Raw genomic sequence first — 22,684 nt, forward strand, 5'->3', positions numbered from 1 at the left:
TTACCATACAGCATTCTTTTAAAACCAGGCCTGTTAGCATTGCCAATGCTTATTGGCATCTTGTATCAATAAAACCAATCATAATTACAGCTTAGAACTAATATGCACACATTTTTTTCTTGAACCTTTGTAGGCAGCTGTGGCCTTTCAAAGCCCAGAGATTGTTTCCCCTTACAAACAAGCTTTGTGTTACATTAAGGAGGAGGTAAACAATTCTTAAAAATGGGAAAAAGACAGGCCCTTTTAAAATATTGACCACTTCCCTGCACCAGGTCGGTGCTAAATTGCAGGAATTCCCTGTATGCATAATGTTCTGGTAAAAAACTATACAAAGGGTATTGTGCAAAATACATGCTGACAAATGTAGCCCAGAAAAAAACAGATCTGCATGAAAATAAATCAAATGCAATTGTGACCAAATCTGCGTGCAAATTCGTTTGGTAGGAGTTTATCATACAAATGAGGTTGTACAGGACAAAAATGTAACTGATTAAAAACTGGGATAAACTCAAGTTTTGTACATACACAAATATTAACCATGCCCTAGAGTACATTTTCTCATCAGCTGTACTAAAGCAGTGGGCTGAAACCCCCCAACATGAGCTCTGCTGCTCCCTTTGTGCATGTGCAGAAGCATGGTCCTTGTAAGTCTGCTTGACTAACTGGATAAACATTGAAGGACAACTACCAAAAATAAAGTTCTAGAACAACAACGACTCTCATTTATCTAAAAATAACCAGACGTTTTCTTTGTAGAACATTTGTGATTATGCAACAGCTCAGAAGGCATTTTTTTGGGAACTTTAGTGTGCTCTTCTTCAGATATGCTTGTCACAGTGCCAATGTCTTTTAATTGTGTTCTTCATTTCTGTTGTTAGTTTGCAGCAGAATCCTGCTTCTCCCTGTGGCTGTCATGGTGCAATTAATCGTTGACTCACCCGCATGTACTGTCTGTCTCTGTGCTTGCTTGTCTCAAACTTACTAGCGCTTTATTGCTTTTAACTATTTGTGTGATGTAGGCTAACTGTGTAGATATTTCAAAGAAAGACAAGCGAGCCTCGAGGCGGTGGAGGACAAAAAGTGTCAGCAAAGACGCAAAAATACAGCTTCAGGTACAGAGCTATTTTATCCTAATTCTTTCGTAGGATCATTTTTTCAGAGGCCATTGTGTGTGTTGGTTACTTATAAAGAGACTGAGAATAAACTGTGCTTTGACTGTTTTGTAGCTGATAACTAACATTTAAGACTGACAGTGTTGGTCAAATTGAAGCTACTGTACGATCTAGAAAGTTCCATTGCCCAGACTGGCTTGTCAGAAGATGGTTATCTGAAAAGAAGAAACATAAACTAGGTTTATTCTTCAGCAAATGCCCACTATCCTCCGAAGTCTTTAAAATGTGTTTGCTACTTGGAAGAAATGTTGGTTTGAGAGTTCTTTCACATGTTCACTTCCCAGATAGTTTAAGCAATTTAAGAAGAACAAAATACGACTGGAATAAATAATTGGGTGAAAATTCTTACTTTCTGTCTACGTGTCATGTATCGATGAGAAGGTATTTACTTATTTTTCGTGGTGACTCGAGATATTTTAAGCTCTGTAGATGTTGCCTTGATAATGTCCATTCCTTGTTAAATTAAAAGGCTAAAACCAACATTTTTCATAATTATTTATATTTGCTGACAAAGGCAGACGAATAAAGCTTGACTCTATTGAAATTAAATCAATATATTTTTACAAAATTCTGTTTATTTGTGGGATTCCAAAATCAGTACTGTTTGTGTTCTGTTTCAGTGGCACATGATGTGGGTCTGAGATTAGCTGACTGGTTAGGGTATCTGTATAGAAAAGGAAGAAATGTACCCACCGAGAGCCAGCATCGGGTACCAATGCTGACAACAATGTCTTTATAGAGGGTGGGCATAGCTCAGGTGGGCTTAGACATGCAGAAAATCATATATCGACCCTGTTATAGGTGTGTGTATAGTTCAGAGCCGGATTAATCTACACTGTAGGCCCTCCGCCAATTGAAATAGTTGTGTGTTAGGAAACATTTCTTTCTGTTATTCTGTATCTGTGATTTTGTAATGTTCAGTCAGACTGCCTGACCCGTGCAATGTATGTATCTCAAAACGTTCCAATTAAGATGTTTTTCTCACAATTCCGGTACTGTATGTCTTAATTTAGTTCTTAATACACAGAGGTAAAAAAAAACTGTATGGTCTGAAAACAAACAACTAAATTAACGATACGATAATTTTTTATTGCGGCGCACACGGCCATGAAAGTACAAAATAAAAAAAATATATACACTGCCGTAATTCACATGCGGCTATACATTTGTGAAAACAAATCAGATTTTAGGTCAATCATTAATTAAAAAAATAATAATATGCATCTACCAACCAAATTAACAAGTATTAGTGATAGGGAAGCGAACACGTTATTAATTACACAGTGTACTTCACGAGCCTTAGCATCATATTGACAACTTCCTTTTACATAGCACTTACTATTGCAGATTTGTTAGGTTTACCCAGCCTGGCAGGGTTCAATTTTTCAAAGTGGGAAGATCAAAGCAGTGTGCCGGTACTGACAGAGCCATCTTATGTTGGCCTTTGCCCATCAAGTGCTGCCCTGTGGACATCTCACCATCCAGCGCTCTGCCTATTTGCTAAGGCAAACTGGTAACAGCTTTTGAAAGTCAATCATGAGGTAGAAAGAGCGCTTTTAAATGTGGAACTTCAACGGGGGATGTTTTTTGTCTACAGGACAAAATATTAATGGTTTGTATATTAGTTACATTGGATGTAAATACAGAGGCAGACGTTATTTCCAGAGACAGAACACTAACTAGAAGCCTGTATCTACTCAATAGCACCACATGGTGACTTTTAGCTTCAAGGCACGCCACTTGTGCGCATGTATCTAGTTAATGATAAAGTGTAGTTAAATTGATTCTGTGCACCTATGATGCTATGTTGGTGGTGATGTGTATCTAAAATGGCAAAATTAGAAAAAGGCTATATTCTGTGCCAGTTAGTGTGTGGGGCCCTGGGCTTCCCTCCTTACTATTGTACCTGCCTCCTGGCTCCCATCTTCATCTTCTCTGTGATATAGTTGTGTGACAGTACTAGGGAAGGTAGCGATTTTCAGAAAGTTAGGGTAATGTGAGTGTGTGCTGCTGTTTGGCCACAGGATTCGCTTCCAACTCTGTGTCTTATTCGCAGAGGCAGGAGCCCACGAAACAGCAAATCAACCTGTTCACGTGGGGGAGGGCCATGCATGTTGATGCCGCACCTCACCTAGAAGAGAGGCTGTGCTAGCTATCCAAACTTGATCTGCCTTTCTGATAGGAGAGACCACGCAGGTTGGCCTATCTGCCTCCGACACACTGGTGCTAGAAGGGGAATCATCGCCCACTGTTTATATGGAATAAGAGACCCCCCACATCTTGGCCCATAATAGGGATATTTGGCCTTGTGGCTCTATATGGTAATGGGATTCATATATCAACCCTTCCTGTGAGCCCTGCTCCAGAGCTCACAGTGGTTTTATATTCCCTGGACCTCACTTATTGAATCCATCCTATCGTGATTTGCTGTATTTTTGATATGTTGGTTTGTACCTTAGCTTGGGGCACATTGCCTCATGAAATTGAGGTTTAACATTGTCCCGAGGCCCACCGTGGACGTGCTGTTGAGGTGACTTTTGGGGTGTAAACTTTTGTGGGTGAGAAGGTACTTCTAAAATTCAAAAGGTACAAGTTGTACTAACGTTGTTTCTAAGGCAATGGTTTCATATCATTGTGCACATGTAAAATCGAGTATAGAATCACATTCTTCACGTTGTTAATTATGCACAAATAATATAGAATATACAAAAAGTTCTACAAACTATTCGTTTTTTTCAACCAAATGTCATTGTTTTCTTTTTAAAAGAGGATAAAAAAATAAAAAAAGACAATTAGTATAATTGGATCTCAGAGTTAACACGTTAACACACAATTGATACCACAATATATTACATATTCAGTCATCACGTACATGGAGAAAAGGAAGGTACATATTGTGTATCTCGTATTGGTAGCACCTTAACCAAACAACACACAGTCGTAGGGCGAGGGGACCTGTAGTTGTGTAACACAGTAATAATGCCTGGCTAATATTAAAGAAGACCATCACTCCCATATAATTTAGTACATTACAGTCTCAGTATTCAAAACCAGGGGAGGTAGTAAAAATAACATAAAATCCGGGGGGGTGGGAGAGAACACAAAGGAGGGCAGGCCAACAGGAAAATATCAAAGTGTCCAGAGCTACTATTTGAGGGTGGGGTGGTCATCATTGGAAAAGAAAATGTTATGTTCATGTACTAGCTCATCCCATAGGGCAGCAGTCGGGGTGCTTCGCAGTCCATGCTTCTCTGCGCTGGGAGATGACCTCACCTTATGCCAAGCCAATAATAGAAGGGAGTATCAGAGACTTCCAGCTCCTGGTGAGCAGGAGGGCAAGGTCTAGGAATCTGTTTGTTAATTTAGCCTCCTTACAAATTATATGTACGTTATAGTTACTAATACCGTAGGGCATATAAGTGCTGGTCATCCTCCCAAAGCCCAGCCTAAATCACTATAGACAAACATGATTGCGGCTAAGTTAGAACAAGCAGCTCTAAGGTGTGTTTTAAATTGCTTAAAGGTTTTTACTACATGAAGGTTCAAGGGGAGCCTACTCCTAGCTGTACCTGCTAGGTCAGAGAAACGCCTTACAACTAGCAGCACCTCGAAATAAGTCCTCGAAGAAGGTGCAGGTCGTTATAGAGGGAGCGTAGTAGTGCGCACTCTCTCAATATTCTTTCTACCGGAATATGTAGAAAGCCTTTTGCATCCATGAAGAAAACCATGCAGCATTCTGTTTTTTTAAACGTTGGAAGGATTTTAGGGGGAGTCCTCTCTTTTCATCCTGGTGGCGAATGTTGTTTATATATAGTATTTGTATTGCCAGTAAGTCATGTTATATATATATGTTTACCATGACAAAACTACCCTTTTTGATGATAATATGCAGCGACTTTGCCTGCAGAAAACTCAGTCTACTTGTGGAAGATGTTAAACATCATTTTGTCACTAATTGTTCATTTCCAACGAGTTAAAATTTACATCTGGCACGCAGAAATCCCCATTAAACACCTTTATGGCGACCAGGAGTGCATGTACACTTCTGTTAGTTGTGTACTTCCAATTGTGCTGTTTCTTCACATCGCACCTTTTTTTGCCTTATTTAACTTTGTCTTCAGACCCTCCTGAAATGATAGAATCTTCAAGTATGAAAGGTTGCTTTCTACTCAGGTTCATGAGAACTCCGGAACATAGTCAATTTTGTGTATAGGTTTTTATTGCCATGTATGCAATATTAAGATGCAGTAGTGACAAATCAACATGACAGTGTGACAATGATATCATGTGGTATTGCAATCATCATCAGTGTACCTTCTTCCTCATACAAGTTTCTGGCCCTAGCATGTTTATAACCGAGCACCAGTCATTTAATTAACATGTATTAACAGTGTACTCCCCCCAGCCTCCACAGATGTGGGGCGCTATCCTTCCTAAACCTCCCTCAGCTCGTGGGGAATCCAACCCCCTACTGTACACAAATCACTGTGGACGTGCATCGGGGGGGTGGTCTAATAAGTCTGTAAGCATTGCACCCCAAGCCTGAAAATCATCCAACAGCTTGTTATCCCTACAGGATTTACGCATTTGGCATTCCTCTGCATTCGCTCTTTCACACATCTTTTTTCCAGTCAGTATGTTTGGGAGCATTTGGGGACAGCCAGTGAATGGCTATTCTATGCTTAGCTACTGTAAGCCCCAGAAGTAGGAATTACCTATTTAACTTATTTTCTTCTTGATAGGAACCCATTCCAGTAGGCATTGCCCTATATCCTGAGGGGTGTCCCAGCCCATGGCCGCTTTCAGAGAGCTAAGTACCCCTTCCCAGTATCCGCCTAAACTAATGCAATCTTGGATCATGTGTATGAAATCCGGATCTATATGGATGCATCTGGGATATACGGAGGACCTGTCAGGATAAATGGTCTGTAACGTTGTCGGGGTCAAATACATTTGGTGGATGACGTTAACATGGGTCAACTTGAATCGAGCAGTAGAGGACACAGTCCGGGCTCCCTCGTGTTTGGCCACACAGTTGTTAGCTTGTAGGGGTGTTCCCAGTATGGCATGCCATTTGGTGTGCACTGGGAGATCGGTGTAAGACAGGTCCTCCCTGAAAGCACTACACAGATGTGAAATTAATCTATGGCCACCCCCTAAATTTAGTATGGCCACCAGAGTACGAGATTCAGAGGGAGACTTGGGGCAAGATGGCCAGTTGCCAAGGGCTGTTGCCGCTATTTTGGAGTATTGAAGAAACTGCTCCGCTCCCAGTCCAAAGTAAGACATAGAGTCAGCAATTGTAATGAGACAGTCATCTGGATACAAATCCCTCAGGGTCTCACAGCCCCCCTTGCACCAGTCCTTCATAGACATTGATCTTGAAATCATCAAAAAGGGATGAAGATTCCACACCGGCATGTCAAGGGCAAATGGGACCTTCTGTAAAACCATTTTGACCACTCGCTTCAAGGACCTGCACACCTGCCTCACTATAAACAGCACAGTGGGCAAGACCCTAGTGCCCATCATCAGTAAGTCCAGGAGGACATGACCTCAGCATGTGTCCCGCAACAACCAGGTTTCCCAGTTCCCACCACTGGCCATCCAGTGCACTGTATGTTGTCGCTGGGCCACAAGATAGTATAATTCCATGTGAGGCAGTTTGAGACCTCTCCTGCCACAAGCATGGACAGGCTCACACGTTTCCTCCCCGAGGCCTATAACAATTTAACAATTAAATTGACAAGTTCCTGAAACACTTGTTTGGGGATCTCATACAAGGTACCCTGAAAAACATAAAGGCAGGTGGGCAATATAATCGTTTTGACTATTGCCAGCTTCCCCATCAAGGACAAGTGTTCCAAAACTTTATGGATGGTTTCAGTGTCTCCAGCACTCTCCCCATGTTGGCAGCCACAATCTCAGTCACATCGTGAGCTAGCCTTGTCCCGAGTAGCTGACGCTTTCTGTCTCCTAGATCAGATCGGTCAGGGGAATGGCCTCTGTGATTTTATCAGCCAATCCTCCCATTGGAAACAATTTAGATTTGGTATTGTTAACCAACAACCCACATAATTCACTGAACTTGATGAGGAGTTCAAACATAATGGGAACCAAGTACTCAGGCTGATGTAAATTAAGTTGGTCATCATCAGCATATGGGGAGATCGCATGTGTGGCCCTCCCATTTGTACACTCCACCCTCACATGGCATCCTGCATCAGACACGCTATTGGCTCCATTGCTATTGTAAACAATATAGGAGATAGGTGACAGTCCTTTCTGGTCCCGTGATGCAAAGGAAACTGGTGGAACAGAATTCCTCCAACCCTCACCCTCGTTCTTGCGTACAATATCTGGACCCATTTCAGGAAGCTATCTCCAATGCCCACCCTCAGCAGTACCTCCCACGAATAATCCCAAGAGAGAGAAAATCAAAAGCTTGCTCGATGTAAAGGAGGGCCATCACATATGGACCCTTCTCAGAAGCCAGAGCATGCCAGACCCTCAATAGCTGCCATAAATTTTTGAGAATGTTCCTCCTCTGTATAAAACCGCTGTGAATCAATTAGGGCATAAATGGCAAGAGCTGCGTCACGAGAACCTTGCTCAAGATCTCTGCATCCATGTTTAACATAGACAGAGGACGTTATGAAATAACCTCCACAAAGTCCTTGTTCGTTCGGCTTGGCTTAGGTAACATAACTATGAGGGCTTCTCTCAAAGATGCAGGGAGTATCACCTTTCCATAGGCTTCAGTATAGAATTCAAGGAGTCTCTTGGATATTGTACACACACTGTGTTGGTAAAATTCCACTGGCAAGCCATCACCACCAGGAGCCTTTGCTGTACCCTGTGCTCTTATTGCCAATATTATCTCTTCCTTAGAGAGGCATCCAAACTATCTCTCTCTTCCCTGTTGAGGGATGGCATCTCGAGGCTTCCCTAGTATTCGTGCTTATCCATGGCTGAGCAGTGTAGAGGGGGATACATGTAAACCTTGTAAATTGGATGCAGAAATCTCAAGGATGCCCTGTTGAGTACGTACCATTCCAATCATTTTATTGTGGATTTCTGCTAGGGTTAGGATGCTTGTCTTGTTATGAAGGAGAGTGGCAAATAGCCTACTTGTCTTGTCTCTCCCATATAAAGGCGTTGCCGCTAGTTGGCTTGGGCACATTTATCTAAACAACCCCATGTTTCCAATAACTCTTGCTTACAATCTCTCCATTCTGTATGCCCCTGGAACCGTTCCAGCAGAAGGCCTCAAGAATGCCCAGCCTTTGTTCCAGGATATCTAACAAAATGGAGAGTGGTTGCCTCACCCCAAAGGTTGTTTTTAGACATTCCCCATGTAGCACCACCTTCATGGCACCCCACTCTATTGCTTTCTACGGCGCACTACCCCAGTTGTCTGCGAAGTATTGGCCAACTACCTCCTTCAGTGTCTCATTGAATTCCGGGTTAGTCAGGGCTTCCACCCACATCCTCCATAACAATACCCCTGGAGGATTTCTAGACATCCTAAAGGATACTAAGAGAAGGGAGTGAGCTGATATGTAGCATGCTAGATGGGAAGCAGCCTCCACACATTGGAGCAATGTACCAGATAAAACACAATAATTCAAGCGACTATATGTACCTGTAGCGGGACAAAAGCAGGAATATGCCTTAATATTGGGGTTTCTCACACTCTAAACATCCAACAATCATATACCTGCCATAACTTCCTGTAGGGCACTTATCATTGCAGGCTTAGTGTCTGTTTTAGGGGGAAGACGATCCATTTCCCCATCCAACACACAGTTCAGGTCCTACAGCCACAAGGACGTCAGAGCCAAGGTACTCCGTGGCTGCATCATTACTGTACCGAAAAAGGCCTCATCATCAGCATTCGGTGCATATACATTTATCAAGCAGATATCTCCTGCGGCCAGCACACCTGTTGTGATCACATACCTCCCATGGGGATCTAAAGTAACTCCCTAAGCCACAAAGGGGAACCAGGAGGCCACCAAAATAAGCACTAGAATAAGAAGTCGCAAAAATTAACCCCTCCATATGCGCTGTAGACTCGTAGTATAGTCCCCCAAGGTATGGGACTCCTGTAAGAATGCCACTGCCACACCATAATGCCACAGGTAAATGTACACCTGCCTTCTCTTGTCTGGCCGCCCCAGAGCCCACACATTCTAGGTCATAAACTTCCAATTGGAGGCCATAGGTTGCAGCTTTCATATTTATCATCCATTCTCTCATCATGTCGCAAATCCTGCAAATTAAGCTTATAGTCTCCCATTATACAGTGCAGTGCATTAACAAACACACAAACATCTTGATGCAAATACCTTCATAGCATTTGAACCATAATGCCCATCAAAAACAGGAAACAGTAACCCCTCCCAAAGGCAGTGAGTCCAAGCAACTTGGGTCTTCAGACATCAGGCCAACTACGAAGTCCCACCACCTCAATCCTCCCATCTAAGGCCAGAGCCTCAACTGTAACTGTAGCGTTTTGCTGTGAGCCTTGCATCCTCCCGAATGGTGAGGCCAGAGGCCCTCCAAACATTCGCAGGGAGATCGCCGCCAACCATGACCTCCCCACGAGCAACCAGCCGGTCGGACCCCAGTTCAACATTATTATATAAGAACCTTCTCGGAGAACAAGCAGCTTTCAGGTGTGTTTTAAATTGCTTAAAGGCCTCCGTGGGGTGCAGTCCTGGAAAGCGGAAACCTCAGGATGCCAGTCTTAGGGGGTAGTTAGACAAAGATTAGAGGTGGATTATGATGAGGCTGGTTGGGACCTCTGGGGAAACGTTACCAGGCAGCCATCTTGCCAAGCCACTCAGCTCCAACAAAGTAATTTTTTGTCAAAGCTTTTTCGGTATGAATCAGCCGTTAGCTGTTTCTGCCAAAGGTGTGACCTCACCATAACATTTCCGAAACCCTGATTATTCAGTTAAATTTTAGTGAACATCATCTCCAAATTCAGCTTTTTTTAATGCACAGGCTCAAATCACATTAAAAAGTATCACAACCTGAATACTTGTGCAGCTACAGACCAAATAAAAGACAACCCCCAAAGATACATTAAAAATTAATGTTTATAACCTCCCCTAAATGTATCCTAGTTGTTAATCTCTCTCATTCTGGAACCCAAGGTAGCCCTTAATCTCAGATCACAAAGCCATCCAGGCCTTATGTGCCATTAGTAAGGCATAGAATGCCACATGGCTAGTGCCTGGAAGCCACTGAATCCTACACAAGGTGGGTGGGACAGATTTGCCCCAGTTTTAGTCCAGTATCATTTTGGATTTTTGAAGGCCCCCCACAATATTTTTGCATACACTTACAACAATGCTTCAGTAGGTATACTCTGGATTCTACTATATGCCCTGAAAATCATGGCTCTTTTGTCCTGAGACAGAAGTAGTTTGGCCAATAGAGTTCATTAATATTATGTTTTATTAAGCTGATCAGCCTGTAACCAGGCAAGGTTATGTGGTTACAAGGAACATCTCTGAGGCCCCATTGTACCATTTAATATCAATGTCTTATAGAACATAGTAATGGCAATCCGGTCTTGCTTGCACTGAGTGCTAACCATCTTACACTCGTCCAGCCATGGATTTCATTCACTAAGGTCCCCTGGTATCAGTTTTATAATCCCCACTATGCTTCAGCGCCTGTTTGGTATCAGTTGGCTATCATCTGCATGAATATGAAACCTACCTCAGTGTCCTTAGAGCAGAGAGAAAAGCTTGGGCACTTTACAAGATGTCACTGCATAGTCAGTGATCCGGTAGCTGTCCCCAGGCATAAATCTCCTCAAAAGCAATCCGTGGCTACTCGAGGACATTTAATATCAATACGTACTAATCACGTACGCCCTTTCCTATGCACTGCGGACCATGAAAAACAGGAGGAAGTTGCTACATATACACCATCTTGCCAAATACTTAAAGAAATAAATTAACAAAATGTCTCTGTAAGACTTACTATGAACCCCCTTGGAAAACAGACTGCAAGGTGAAATATTGCCATCCATTCTTAACGCCAAACCCCACTAACCTAAAACTGAACAAACTAAACTGATTTACCAAAACTCTCTAACGCATTTAGCATAGCTAAAGATCAGCAGCCGTGAGATAAATATTCTTTATTACCATATCTAGGAAGTTGTTGACTCTTCATGTGGGCCTGCTTTCTGTTTTAGGTAAGAAACAGCTATTTTGAGTGGAGTTAATTAGACATGTGCAGCAAAGTTTGTTTATAAAATTTGGATTCAATCAGCTCTCAGCGGTGTAATGGGATTCTGCTTTTGAAAAGCAACATTTTGGCTGGTGTGGTACAGGCAGAACCTGAGTTGTACATTTGCATAATCTATCCACTCTAAAATACACATGGTTAGACAATACAGCTGTAACGGAATTAAGAAACTCAAAAATATTCGATGGAAATTAACAAAGGCATATTTTAATGACCCTGTCTAGTCAGAAGATAGACTAAAAGGGCACTATATCTAGTCGCCCAGGGAGCTCTGTGACCACGCTCTTTAAAAGCACCACCACAGCGCGGACGCACCTGAATAGACATGTAATTGCCATACTTCTGTGTAGTAGAAATTATTGAAAAAGCTGCTTTTATGTTCTTTTAAACAACTTTTAAAAAGGCTGAATTTGAACTAATGGTGGATGTGCATTTAATCTGTCAATTTCTAGATATGTACAGGTGCATTGTGTAAAAGTGAATCTGTGTGGTTATTCCTACTTTTTATCATGAATTCTTGTTTTGGTTTGGCGGCATTGCGTCATTTCTGAACCTGTGGATTGACACTCTGTTGGGAGTTGTTGACAAGCATTGGGTGGGGCTAGAGGGGGGCAAAAGCAGAGCGGCCATTAGTATTCCTTCTGGCCGATTAGAGGGGCTATTTTGGGTAGGCTGCACTCTAGTCATCCAGGGAGCTCTTTGACCACACGCTTTAAAAGCGGGGCCACGGCGGAGCGGATGTGTAGCGGACACACACAGTGGGTGTGGCGCTGGCACACCAAAAGCAAACCTGTCTGCATCCCGAATGCAGCCAGCAACCAGCCGCGCTGTCTGTTTAGCAGCATTGAAGGATCATCAGCATTATTATTCGGTCATTGGATCACATTCCAGATAAGGTGTAAATGCTCGCCGCTAACTGAATTGTACGCGACCTGTAGCGTGATGTGCCATCGAAGCAGTTCTGTCTTATGAATATATGACCCTAGCTAGGAGGGAAGAGGTAAACAGCAGCCCTACTCTCCCGGGAAAGGCAAACCATATTAAAGCAGTGTTAATTATCATTCAGTCTCTTCATAAACATGCCTGGCACATTCGCAGCTGCCTGGAGTGTAACCAGCTAATCAGACTTTGTGCATCCATTGCACGCCCTTAGGCCAAAAGAGAGCATTAGTGAAAGTAATTGATAGGCTGCCTCTATCCACCGCGTCACAGGCACGATGTCTAGTGCAGGAACACCCCATTCCTCATCCTCTGCTTCGGTAAGGGAGAAACCATTATTGTCGAGTGGTTCAACAGTGGTATTAAAATCACCCATAATTATTAAAGTGTCATGTATGTCAGATTATTCCCTGTGGGCCATAAGTGATTTCAGAGCAGGGATTACAGCTCCCCCTCTGATTCCATGGTTATGTACAAATAGAACATGTGTCTATCCATTCCTTCAATAATTAAACCTTGAATGTCAGGTGAGGAGATGGAAAGGGTTACAGTTTGACATTTAATGAGATTTGTACCCAAATTAGGAGACCGGCAAAAGGGCGGCCCTTCCCGTTATAACTAGCAGGAATAAAAAAATTGACATAGCCAGGCCTAAGGTGTACAGGATCAAGACTCCATTTTCTGAGAGCGGACATATTTCAAACTGGTCTATGAAGGAAACCAATACAGGGTCACCAAGCTTGGATCTCCCACCTGCCACATTCCAGGACAGGATATTTATGATATCTGAGTTGTTCAGTTGGTGGTGCATTGGTGAGATCGGGGTTTCCACTGATCAAGGTGCACAGTGCGAAGCCCTACCCCCTGGGTGAATATCAAACTGTGTTACCTTATTAAAGTCAGAGGTCTCACTTCTCCCTGGGGATGTGTGGTCACTGCTGCTATCAAGTCAGTCCACCATGGAAGTTCCTAGGTCATTTATGGAGGGTGGCAGTTGAGAATTGAGTGAGAGGGTAGGGGGGCTCAGTGGATTAAGTTTGAACCGAGTTAGGGAGTCTGTTGGAGGATGTGTTCGCAATTCAAGGCCCACAAGCTTTTTTACCACGTGGGTATGCTTTACTCTTAACTAAATATAATCAAAAGCCCCCTCTTGCACAGATGGCTCATGAAACCTTTTAGCAAATAAAATGTCTGAACGAATTAAGGAATAGCAGTAATGCACAGACCTTATGTAGTGAATACATTTATTTATTAATGAGTCCCTATCCTCTCTAGTCCCTGGAATCAACTTTGGAATCTTTATCATAAACACACAGATTGCTTTCGATAACTGGCCCTCATACTGCCTCACTGTGATGTCCCTTATGTTTGATCTCTGGAAAAAGGAACTTGTTATGGCGTGCTCTGTGTTGTTCTTAACTGGCTCCTCAGGCTCATTTGGTATGGCCCATGACCTACTGGAGGCAGAAGAAGGCACCCTTTGCTGTTTTTTTGGAAGGGAGTTGATTCTATTCTAAGATAGATGAGTGCACACACTGTGATCCAAGGGCATTTACTTTACCAGACTTGTCATTGATTTTTTTCTGCCTGTTTTGGTTATCTGTTTAAGTGGCATATGTACTTGTGGGTAAGTGGGTGGGGATCCTACGGTCTTAGGGAACTTTCGGATTGCTAAAGCTTCCCCACTTCATCTGACAGGACTATAGCCTGCAGTCTTAGATCAGTTACCTCACTTTGCAATCTCTTAACCAACATGATGATTCAGACAATGTCAAAATCACCGTTGGGCCCTAAGCTAGTGTCCGCATCAGAGTGGCCTATCATTTTGTGATCCTCCAGTGGCCGCTCAGACCCCTGTCCTTCTCCCAGGTCTGTACACAGTTGGTGGTCCGCAAGGACAGAGTACGTATTTAAGCATGGGATAGAAAGTCCTACTGTCGCAGTTACAGTTTCCTTAGGATTGATATCAGCAGCATTGTCACTAGTAATCTTCAGGGACACATTAGACAATGAAACCTCTGTGACAGCTGGGCCCTCGCTGAATCTAGATGGTTTACTTGCAAATATGGGAGCGATTTTACCATCCGCTTTCTTATGGTTCGGGCCTTTGCCTTTATCTCCCCCCAACCTCCTCCCACCCCCAAAAGCACTTCAACCTCCTCTGTTAGACTTACATTGTCCTCTAGCGTTGTATTTGCTAGGTGACCATTCACTGGATCACTAGTATTGAGTTAAGAGCTTTTCTTTCTCTTCCCTAATAGGGTTTCAGTCACTTTGTGCTTGCCCATTAGGGAAATTCACTGGCTCAATTCAAAGCAAGTTAGAATTATTTTGATGAACAAGAGTAAATTGTCAGGCTCGCTCACTTCCTAAGGACGAGACGAGTTAGGAGACCCCAACCTAACCCAGGGTGGAACTAAGGAAGAAGTACGGAAATAGTACAGGAGGGGTGCTAGAATGCAGCCACAAGTAACAAAAGTCAAGAGATGCCTACACACCTTCCAGGATTTGTGTTGGTATCTAGGCAGAAAATATACGAGTGAACTAGAAGAAGGTTTATCTACAAACAGTCACACGCTACATAAAACCTCAGCAGTCCTTCTTTTAGATGCAAACAATCCTGAGGCAATTGCTGCACCTCAGGCTAAAGCCATCAGACTAAAGGGGAAGCTTAAGTAAGGCGAAAGACAGCAATTAAAGATGTGCCTGGGCTGCTTAACAAATCTTAATAGCGATGCAGGTGGGTTTCAAGGTGCAGAAAAAAGGGGGGTGGCCTTGCCTCGTCTCGCTGACTGGTGCACGATAGGTCTGCTCTTGGTCCAGGCTTTGCCCAGGCACGTCCATCACAGTGGTTCAGTGTAGTGCACTGTCCAGGGCCAGAATCAAGTGAGGGTGATATAGGGTGCCCCCTCCTGGCCCAACAGAGTCCTGGGACTTATAGTCCCGCCATCGGCACTGCTGGAATCCTCCCGTGGAGCAGGTCAGCATAGAGCATAGCACCAGAATCAGGTGAGGGTGATGTAGGGGGCCGAGTTCTGGGACTTGTAGTCCCGCTGTCTGCACTCCCAGAATGCTTCATTGCAGTGGGTCAGCGTACTGCGCTATATAGCTCCAGAATCAGGTGAGGGTGATATAGGGGGTCGAGTCCTGGGATTCGTAGTCCCGCCGTCAGCACTTCCAGAATGCTCCTGTGCAGCGGGTCAGTGTAGTGTGCTATATAGCACTAGGGTCAGGTGAGGGCAATGTAGGGGGCTGCCTCTTGGCCCAGCAGAGTCCAGGGACTTAGTCCCGCCATTGGCACTCTGAAATGCCCCCCAGCTAGTTGTTCTATATATGACTGAAATCCTGAGGGGGGGGGGGAGATTCGGCACCAAATAGTCAGTTAGCCTTTCCAGACAAATTTGTCTGCATTTATGTGGACAGGAAGGCAGAAGAGGAGGGTGGCTAGCAGTTGCTTATAAATTGAACTATAAATGCTCTACTTTCACTCTACAGAATTTTAACAGAAGCATTAGGTTTCTGTATTTCAATTGCATTGCAGTCCTCCTTCTCAAGAGCCTTTATTGGCCACTAGGATATGCTGGGTAGTTCCTTAAATCACTGGTTGAAGAGTTGGCACCTACAATCTTACAATATGCCAGTTTTATGTTATTGGGAGACTTCAACCTGAACGTTGATGATTTCAATGATCCCTTAGCTGTATCACTGATTGAGATTTTGGCTTCATTCACTCTCTCCTTAGTCATATCAGACCCGACCCATTCTGCTGGCCATATTGTTGATTTATTTTTTCAAACAGTGATTTGGTGATTGAGAACCCCCTTGTGGTCATATGGTTGAATCACCATTCGTTTAATTTTTTCCTGTTGCAAAAGGATTGAATTTGGACAGTAGTACCACGATGTACCCACCACTTTCAGGGCTTTGAATAAAAGGTAAAACCTCAGAGTTAACTGATGTTATTTCTTCCTTCTTGCCTTGTTTAGTGGGTGGTGTCAATAAAGATGCCAATTGTTGGCTGCAGGCAGTGGTTAATCAGTTGGCTGTACTGAAAACTCTAATCAAACATAAGCCAGACCCTTCTGTGCTATAGTTATCTTGTTTGCTTGCAGAGGCGAAAAAGCACTGTAAAGAATTGGAAAGGATTTGGCTAACAAACTGTTTACCTGTAGTTAAAATCAGCTCTAAAAGGACATAAAGAAATGTCACACAGCCATAAGGTTAGCTCAAAGAATGTATTTTACTAAGAAAGTTTAAAAGGTGGAAATTTTATGAAATTGCCAACCTAAGCCTCTGAACCCCCAATTAAAGCCTGTTCCCAGGTGTGTACTAAATCAGCATTAGTGGCAGGGATGGACACTACTATAGGACAGTCTGTACCTGCAGACTGTAAACTAAATCAGTTCAAGCTATCCAACCATGAGGATTTAAAAAAAAATCAAAGAATTGTGAGCTGTAGATCAGGCTCTCAGCCTTGTCCACCTTCTGTTATAGCGCATGCAGTGGCTATTATGAATTCTATCAATTTTGGACATTTTTTATATTTCTCACCAGACAGGCCAGGTTCCATCTATTTGAAAACTGACAAATGTGATCCTGCTTTTAAAAAAGCTGTCAGCCACTAGGTCTGCGTTGTCTACTTCCAGATCAATTTCTTTGCTTCCTGCGGCGTCAACAATACTGAAAAAATCATTAACACCCAGCTTTCTGAGTACTTGGAGAAGCACAGTCAGTTGCATCCTTCTCAGTCAGGCTTCCATCCCTGGCATAGCACAGTAATTTCTCTACTGGAAATTAAATCCAACCCAGATCGGGGACATAATAACATTGGATCTTTCTGTGGCATTCAATACTGTGTCCCACGCCATTCTCTTGCAGTGCCTGTCTGATATACGGATGAGAGGATCAGCATGGGAGTGGATCCATTCTATTCTGGATCGTAGGGACAGTCTGTTTGAATGGCCTCTTACTCATCTGACACCAAGTTCCTCAATCAGGGATAGTTTCTGTTGTTTGGATGCCCTAGTCCCACCCTCCGCCCCACAGACTCAAGCACTTGTTGGAGGCAGTGGGAGGAGCCCCTAACCCCCAGTGGCCATATCAGCTTACTGCTATGTAGGAACCAACATTTTCTTTGTACTTCCTCCCACACTTCTTCCAGCGGAATGCTATGGTCCTTCCTGCGCAAGGTTCGTGGGCGGGATTTAAGAGCAGGGTGCACCAACGCCCCCAAATGCTGGCCTATGGGGAGGGCGGGTGAGCACCCCATAGACCCTTCTCTTCCTCCTCGCAGGGGGAGGGAAGGGGCACACACACCTTCTCCCCATCGTAATTAAATAAATAAAGATGTGCTGAACCCCTGGGCCCTGGCTCTCCCCAGGGGATTTGGGATAAATCATAGCGGAGTGTTATGCACCTCTAGTTCTTGTTTTTTCTTGATAGGCATATTTCTGGCCCTGCAGGGCCGATTTTCATTATCCATAGCTTGTTTTTATTTTTTCGTTCCTAGTGACAAGCCCTAGCCACCAGGAGACTTTCCTTCAGCATACATAGCCTCTAAATGGGCACTTTAAGTGGGGAGCTGGATTTTCTGGCTCCCTGCACCAGACCTATCTTCTGCTTGGCTCCTGGTGCTAACTTCTGCTGGTGGGCACATTTGGCACGGTCCTTCTGCAACCAGACAGCAAAACACCCTCCCTGACATACTCCCCCACCCCTAGTGTCTCCTGTTTTCTTGAAGGGCACCGGTGTGCCAATGGAGTGTTGGACATGTCCACAGAAGTCCTTGAGCAATCATCCAGGGTTGCCCAGCAGGCCCATCCCCCCAGTTGTTCCCATTTCTGCAGGGCAGGGCATCAGGTTGCTTATCCTGTCAGCTGAGCATCCTTTCATCATTGTCACTCCCAGCTCAATGGTATTCCCAACTGTCTCTCCCGGAAGAAGGGGTTGTTTAGCAGAGTGGTGGTAAAATCTAGAGGCCTGACACCCGGCCCCATAAACCCTTCACTCCTGCCCCATCTCACCTCCACAGCATTTTCTGGGACAAACCAATATGGCAACTTCAAATGGCCTGTGTAAAGAGGTTCCCAGAGGGCCTTGGTTCTGGCCCTTGATTAACCTGTTGCCTGATCCCTCCCTTTTGAATCATCCCCTTGATACGTTAAATAAGTTTAGTTCCGTTCTTGTAGAATTTTGTGATTTGGAATGATTTGTTTACCATGCTTCATTTATTTCTGGTTCTACAAAAGGCTGTTTTTCATATACAGCAATATCAAATGCGACTCGTTCTTCACGCGAAGGTTGATTTGTTTCAAGTTCAGAAACAGTTGGCAAAGGTAAATTTTATTTTCAGTTCTTTGTTTGGAAAAGGGAATGCTGCTCCTACGGACCCACATTCATTTAAATTTGACTTCATGTAGTCAAGCTTTATCCTATTTTATTTCTTCAAGGCCATGCATATTCCTGTTTTAGCTAACATGATTTGTTTCCTTCATGTTATGAAGGATAAATAACTTAACGTTTCTTTGTATGTGCATTATTGTGGTTGGCACTGGGTATGGAAATATTAAAAAACTGACCACCTATTTCCTGGTGTTATTTCCTTTTGTAGTAAAACATAACTCATTTAAAGATCTGCAATACATTTTATCAATTACGTTGCTGTTTTTCTAAATTATACATCATTCCCATTTCTTTCATCTATTACATATTTTAATTTAGACCGTTTACTTTTTCCTAAGACCTTCTTTATTTAGGCCTTGCCACTGCCCTGAACCAGCAGAAGAAGTTAACAAGATATGTATCTTCTGCAGTGTTATTGTAAGTTCTTTGGGGGCCCTTCATTACCCAGTTTAAATCAAAATATGTATCAAACGTACATATATACCCAGCGGATTCCAAATCTGTATTCACTTTATTTTTAAAAATTCTCCTTCTTGTCTTTGTTTTCCACACTGCCAATGGGTGTCAGTCTCCACTAATTAGTTAAAAAAAAGCATCACTTGTGGCTTTTGCTTTGGCACCTTTCAAATAAACAAAGTGGATCCTTGACACCTTCTAAGCACTTTCTGAGGTGCCTTTACTTAGTATCTTATAACACATTATTGGCTTGGTTGGCTATCTAGTTCGGGTGGGAGGCCTAGCTTCACCTTAATCACACACCAGGTTTTGTCATATGAAGTTTGAATGCATGCTTTCAACTTATTTGCTGTACGTGTCTTTTTTGTAATGGCCCCCAAGGACCAAAGCACGCCATCCAGTGGTGACAAGACTTCAGTTCCACTCGCCAGCTCGCAGGGTTGCATCGTCCATTCACTCAGCTTCGGCAGAGCCCAGCTCCACATCCGCACTGACTGCGGAATAGATACCGGCGGCTCTGATGTGCCCCCTCAGTGCACACCCAACATATCCTATCTATGTGAGATAGAAAAAGTTGTAATCATACGCGCCATCAAGCAACCACTGCAGTTCGCTCCTCAGAATACTACCATCAGTGGCAGTCAACATAAATTCAAATTGGTGGGTGGGTAGAGGGGGCACTTGGGAAGCGCAGGGGAGTGCAGCGGGTTAATAAAAAAAAACACTTACCTGGTGCTGCCGGCCGCCTTGCACTCCTCTGCTTCCTGGTCCCAGCATCAGTCCCCTATTACCTAGAATGAGAACAGCACAGGGATTGGGCTGAGCGGGCTGGTTTGCAGCTCACTCAGGTACAGGGAGTCTACTGTTTCTTCAACCCAGTTGTCAAATACCACTGGCTTGGAGAAACCAAATTGCACATGACTGTTTGGCCGGCCTAGAACGACTGGCCAAACAGACATGCGCAGTTAAGGGCTCACTTCACTTCTCTCTCCTCCCTCCCCTAGCCCGACTCCGCCCTTCCCTCTACAGGCTGGCTCAGCCAGCAGCAGAAAAATAAAACAATAGTGAAATATCGTTTTATTTTTCTGCTACTAGCTCTGAGCCAGCGGGGCGACTCTCCTCTGCCATTGCAGAGGAGGTGCCGTTTACCACCAGTGCCAGATCGAAGACATGACATACCTGAAATCGTCTGCCTGGGTCATCAAACGGGCTTCAAAGACAGCACCGTATCAGACAATGCTAGGAAATCCAGGCAGTCCCCAGAAAAGAATTCGGAGACCTGCTGCGCACCATGCTGTCCAGTCTCACCTCCACCGCTTGACAGACAAGAACAATGCACAAACTTGCCAGAGTCACACTCTCTTGTAGCGCCATACAAAGCAAGCGTTACTGATTTTGCAACCTGGCCCAAATTAAACTAACAAAGATATGCCTGTAAGTAGCTAGAAGCAAACTCTCCTCAACACGTGGCTCCTTTAGCGAGGATAGTTACCTAGAGCTATGAGCTGGCTCAGAAACTGAGAAGTGTCTCACCCCACCAAAAGGATGTTTACAATATGATCTCATTCCTGTAAGCCCGCGTCACAGCCTGGTTTCTGACTCAAAGTAATTGGCAGCTGAATAAGCACAATGAAGCCGACCCTCCCTCTCTATGTCGAATTGCCATTATGATTGTTGTTCCAGTCTCCCCAGGTCCTCCCATCTACCCTTCAGTGCCCTCCAAACACATGCCCCCCCCCCACCAAACCCATTGCACCTTCTTACATTAGCACTGCCTGTTCCCAAGCAATCCCTCCTGTCCAATATGCTATCCATCCCAGGGTCATACCACTCCCTTAGCCCTCCCCCACCCAAACCCCTCACCTCACACCATGCCGCCACAGCACTTCTCAGCAGGGGTACTTCTTTCCTCTGCCGCATCTCCAGGAGGGCCCCTTGCCAGAATTGTGCAGTTAAATACCCCCACCCCCAAGGCCACATTCCTATGGTTAGATTTATGACTGGGCTGAACCCAGTATCCCACTCCCCTGCCCAGTCACTTTCTTGTCTTAATTTTATCCCTCCCTTAACCCTGTCTAGTCTGTGTTCTGCACCCTGGGGGTGGCCTCCGCTAAGGCCCAGGTATCAGCCATATCCCCCCCTTCGGTAAATTGGGGGGCTGAGCCAGGGGGCATTCTCTTTGCTAGGTCCCTCTGGAGATTTCAGGGTGTGCAAGTGACACAGTGAAAGAGCAGCTCCAGCATCACAGACTGCTGTCCACAGATCTAGACGTGAAATCAAAGGAAACATTGGCACAATCTTTATTGAAGATGTATATAGCTCTATCTCTCCTAAAACATTCCCAGCTATTCCGATATGACTCCTGGCTGCTTAATAGAGGCATCTGACATCTCTTCTATGGTTTGGTGGAATTCCCAAGTAGTGATTATTTTTAATATAACATTACCACTGGGCTACCCATGCCCTGTTCCCTAGCTTTTGGTGTTTGCCAGGCAGAATTCTTATTATTAATGCTTAGAAATGTACATACAGTGGGTTTCAAAAGAAGATGATGCTCTTGTCACAAACTGTTGGTTGTTTGATTAATCGTTCCACCTTCTATAGAATGTTTCCATTGTAATGCATGACAGACTATTTTACAACACAAAACTAAAGGGAATCATTGCCCTTTCTGTCACGTTCACTCCTTTATGTCACCATAGGTTACTAAAAAAACATTTTATTAATTGAAGCAGATGAAACAAATGTGTTTTGGTTATGCTTTGTGAGGACTTCATTGCGAGCCTGACCTTGATATGACTGCCTAGTTGCTCACACATCAGGGTTACCCTGACACCAAAATGAGCATTCTGACAACTCACAAAATGCTGGTCCCTCCTCTGTTGTGGCCTGAGCCATACTGTAGCTACTGACAGTCCAGCTTCTGCTGCACCTGCCCAACTTATGACCATGTCACTGGGGTTCAGGGATCCTGACTCTTCTACCTCACCATCCTTGTTACCATGGCTCATAACAGAGCAGGCTTCTGCTCTGCCATTCCCTGTATGTGAGCACTCCCCCGTGGATCACAACAGCCTCAGCCTCTACTCTGCCCCACCCAAAGTCTCCTGTACCATGTTTGCCAGACCACTCATTTCTTTTCATTGCTGAGTGGGCAGCAGCTCCTCTGGTATACTTAGTTGCCAATCAATTAGTGTTCACATAGCTCACAAACCATCATGGTGATGTTTACCAAAATGTTATGCAGTGCCAATATATAATTTTTTTAGAGCTACCCAATGTAGTGGCACACAGCTGCACCACCACTATAACCACTAACAATAGTACCAACAACATTACCACCACCTACGACCACCGTTAGCACCATCATAACCACCATCATCGTTTCCCTTACCATTTCCACACCACACATTTTACTACAACTACTACAAATCACCACCACC

At 44.0% G+C, this 22,684-nt stretch overlaps 1 protein-coding gene across 2 annotated transcripts in view; it reads left to right on the forward strand.

The window, feature by feature from the left end:
• The window catches only part of OSBPL6 (oxysterol binding protein like 6), a 566,805-nt gene that overhangs the window by 311,767 nt on the left and 232,354 nt on the right, over positions 1-22,684 (forward strand). The window contains exon 9 of one of the 2 annotated variants that reach the window (XM_069225425.1): positions 1,020-1,112. The exons of the other annotated variant lie outside the window; for it this stretch is intronic. Within the exon in view, the coding sequence (XP_069081526.1) occupies positions 1,020-1,112 (93 nt within the window). The remainder of the gene's footprint in view (positions 1-1,019; positions 1,113-22,684) is intronic. 2 annotated transcript variants of the gene reach the window in all.

The sequence above is a fragment of the Pleurodeles waltl genome, chromosome 3_1 (genome assembly GCF_031143425.1).
Source record: "Pleurodeles waltl isolate 20211129_DDA chromosome 3_1, aPleWal1.hap1.20221129, whole genome shotgun sequence".
Lineage (NCBI taxonomy): Eukaryota > Metazoa > Chordata > Amphibia > Caudata > Salamandridae > Pleurodeles > Pleurodeles waltl.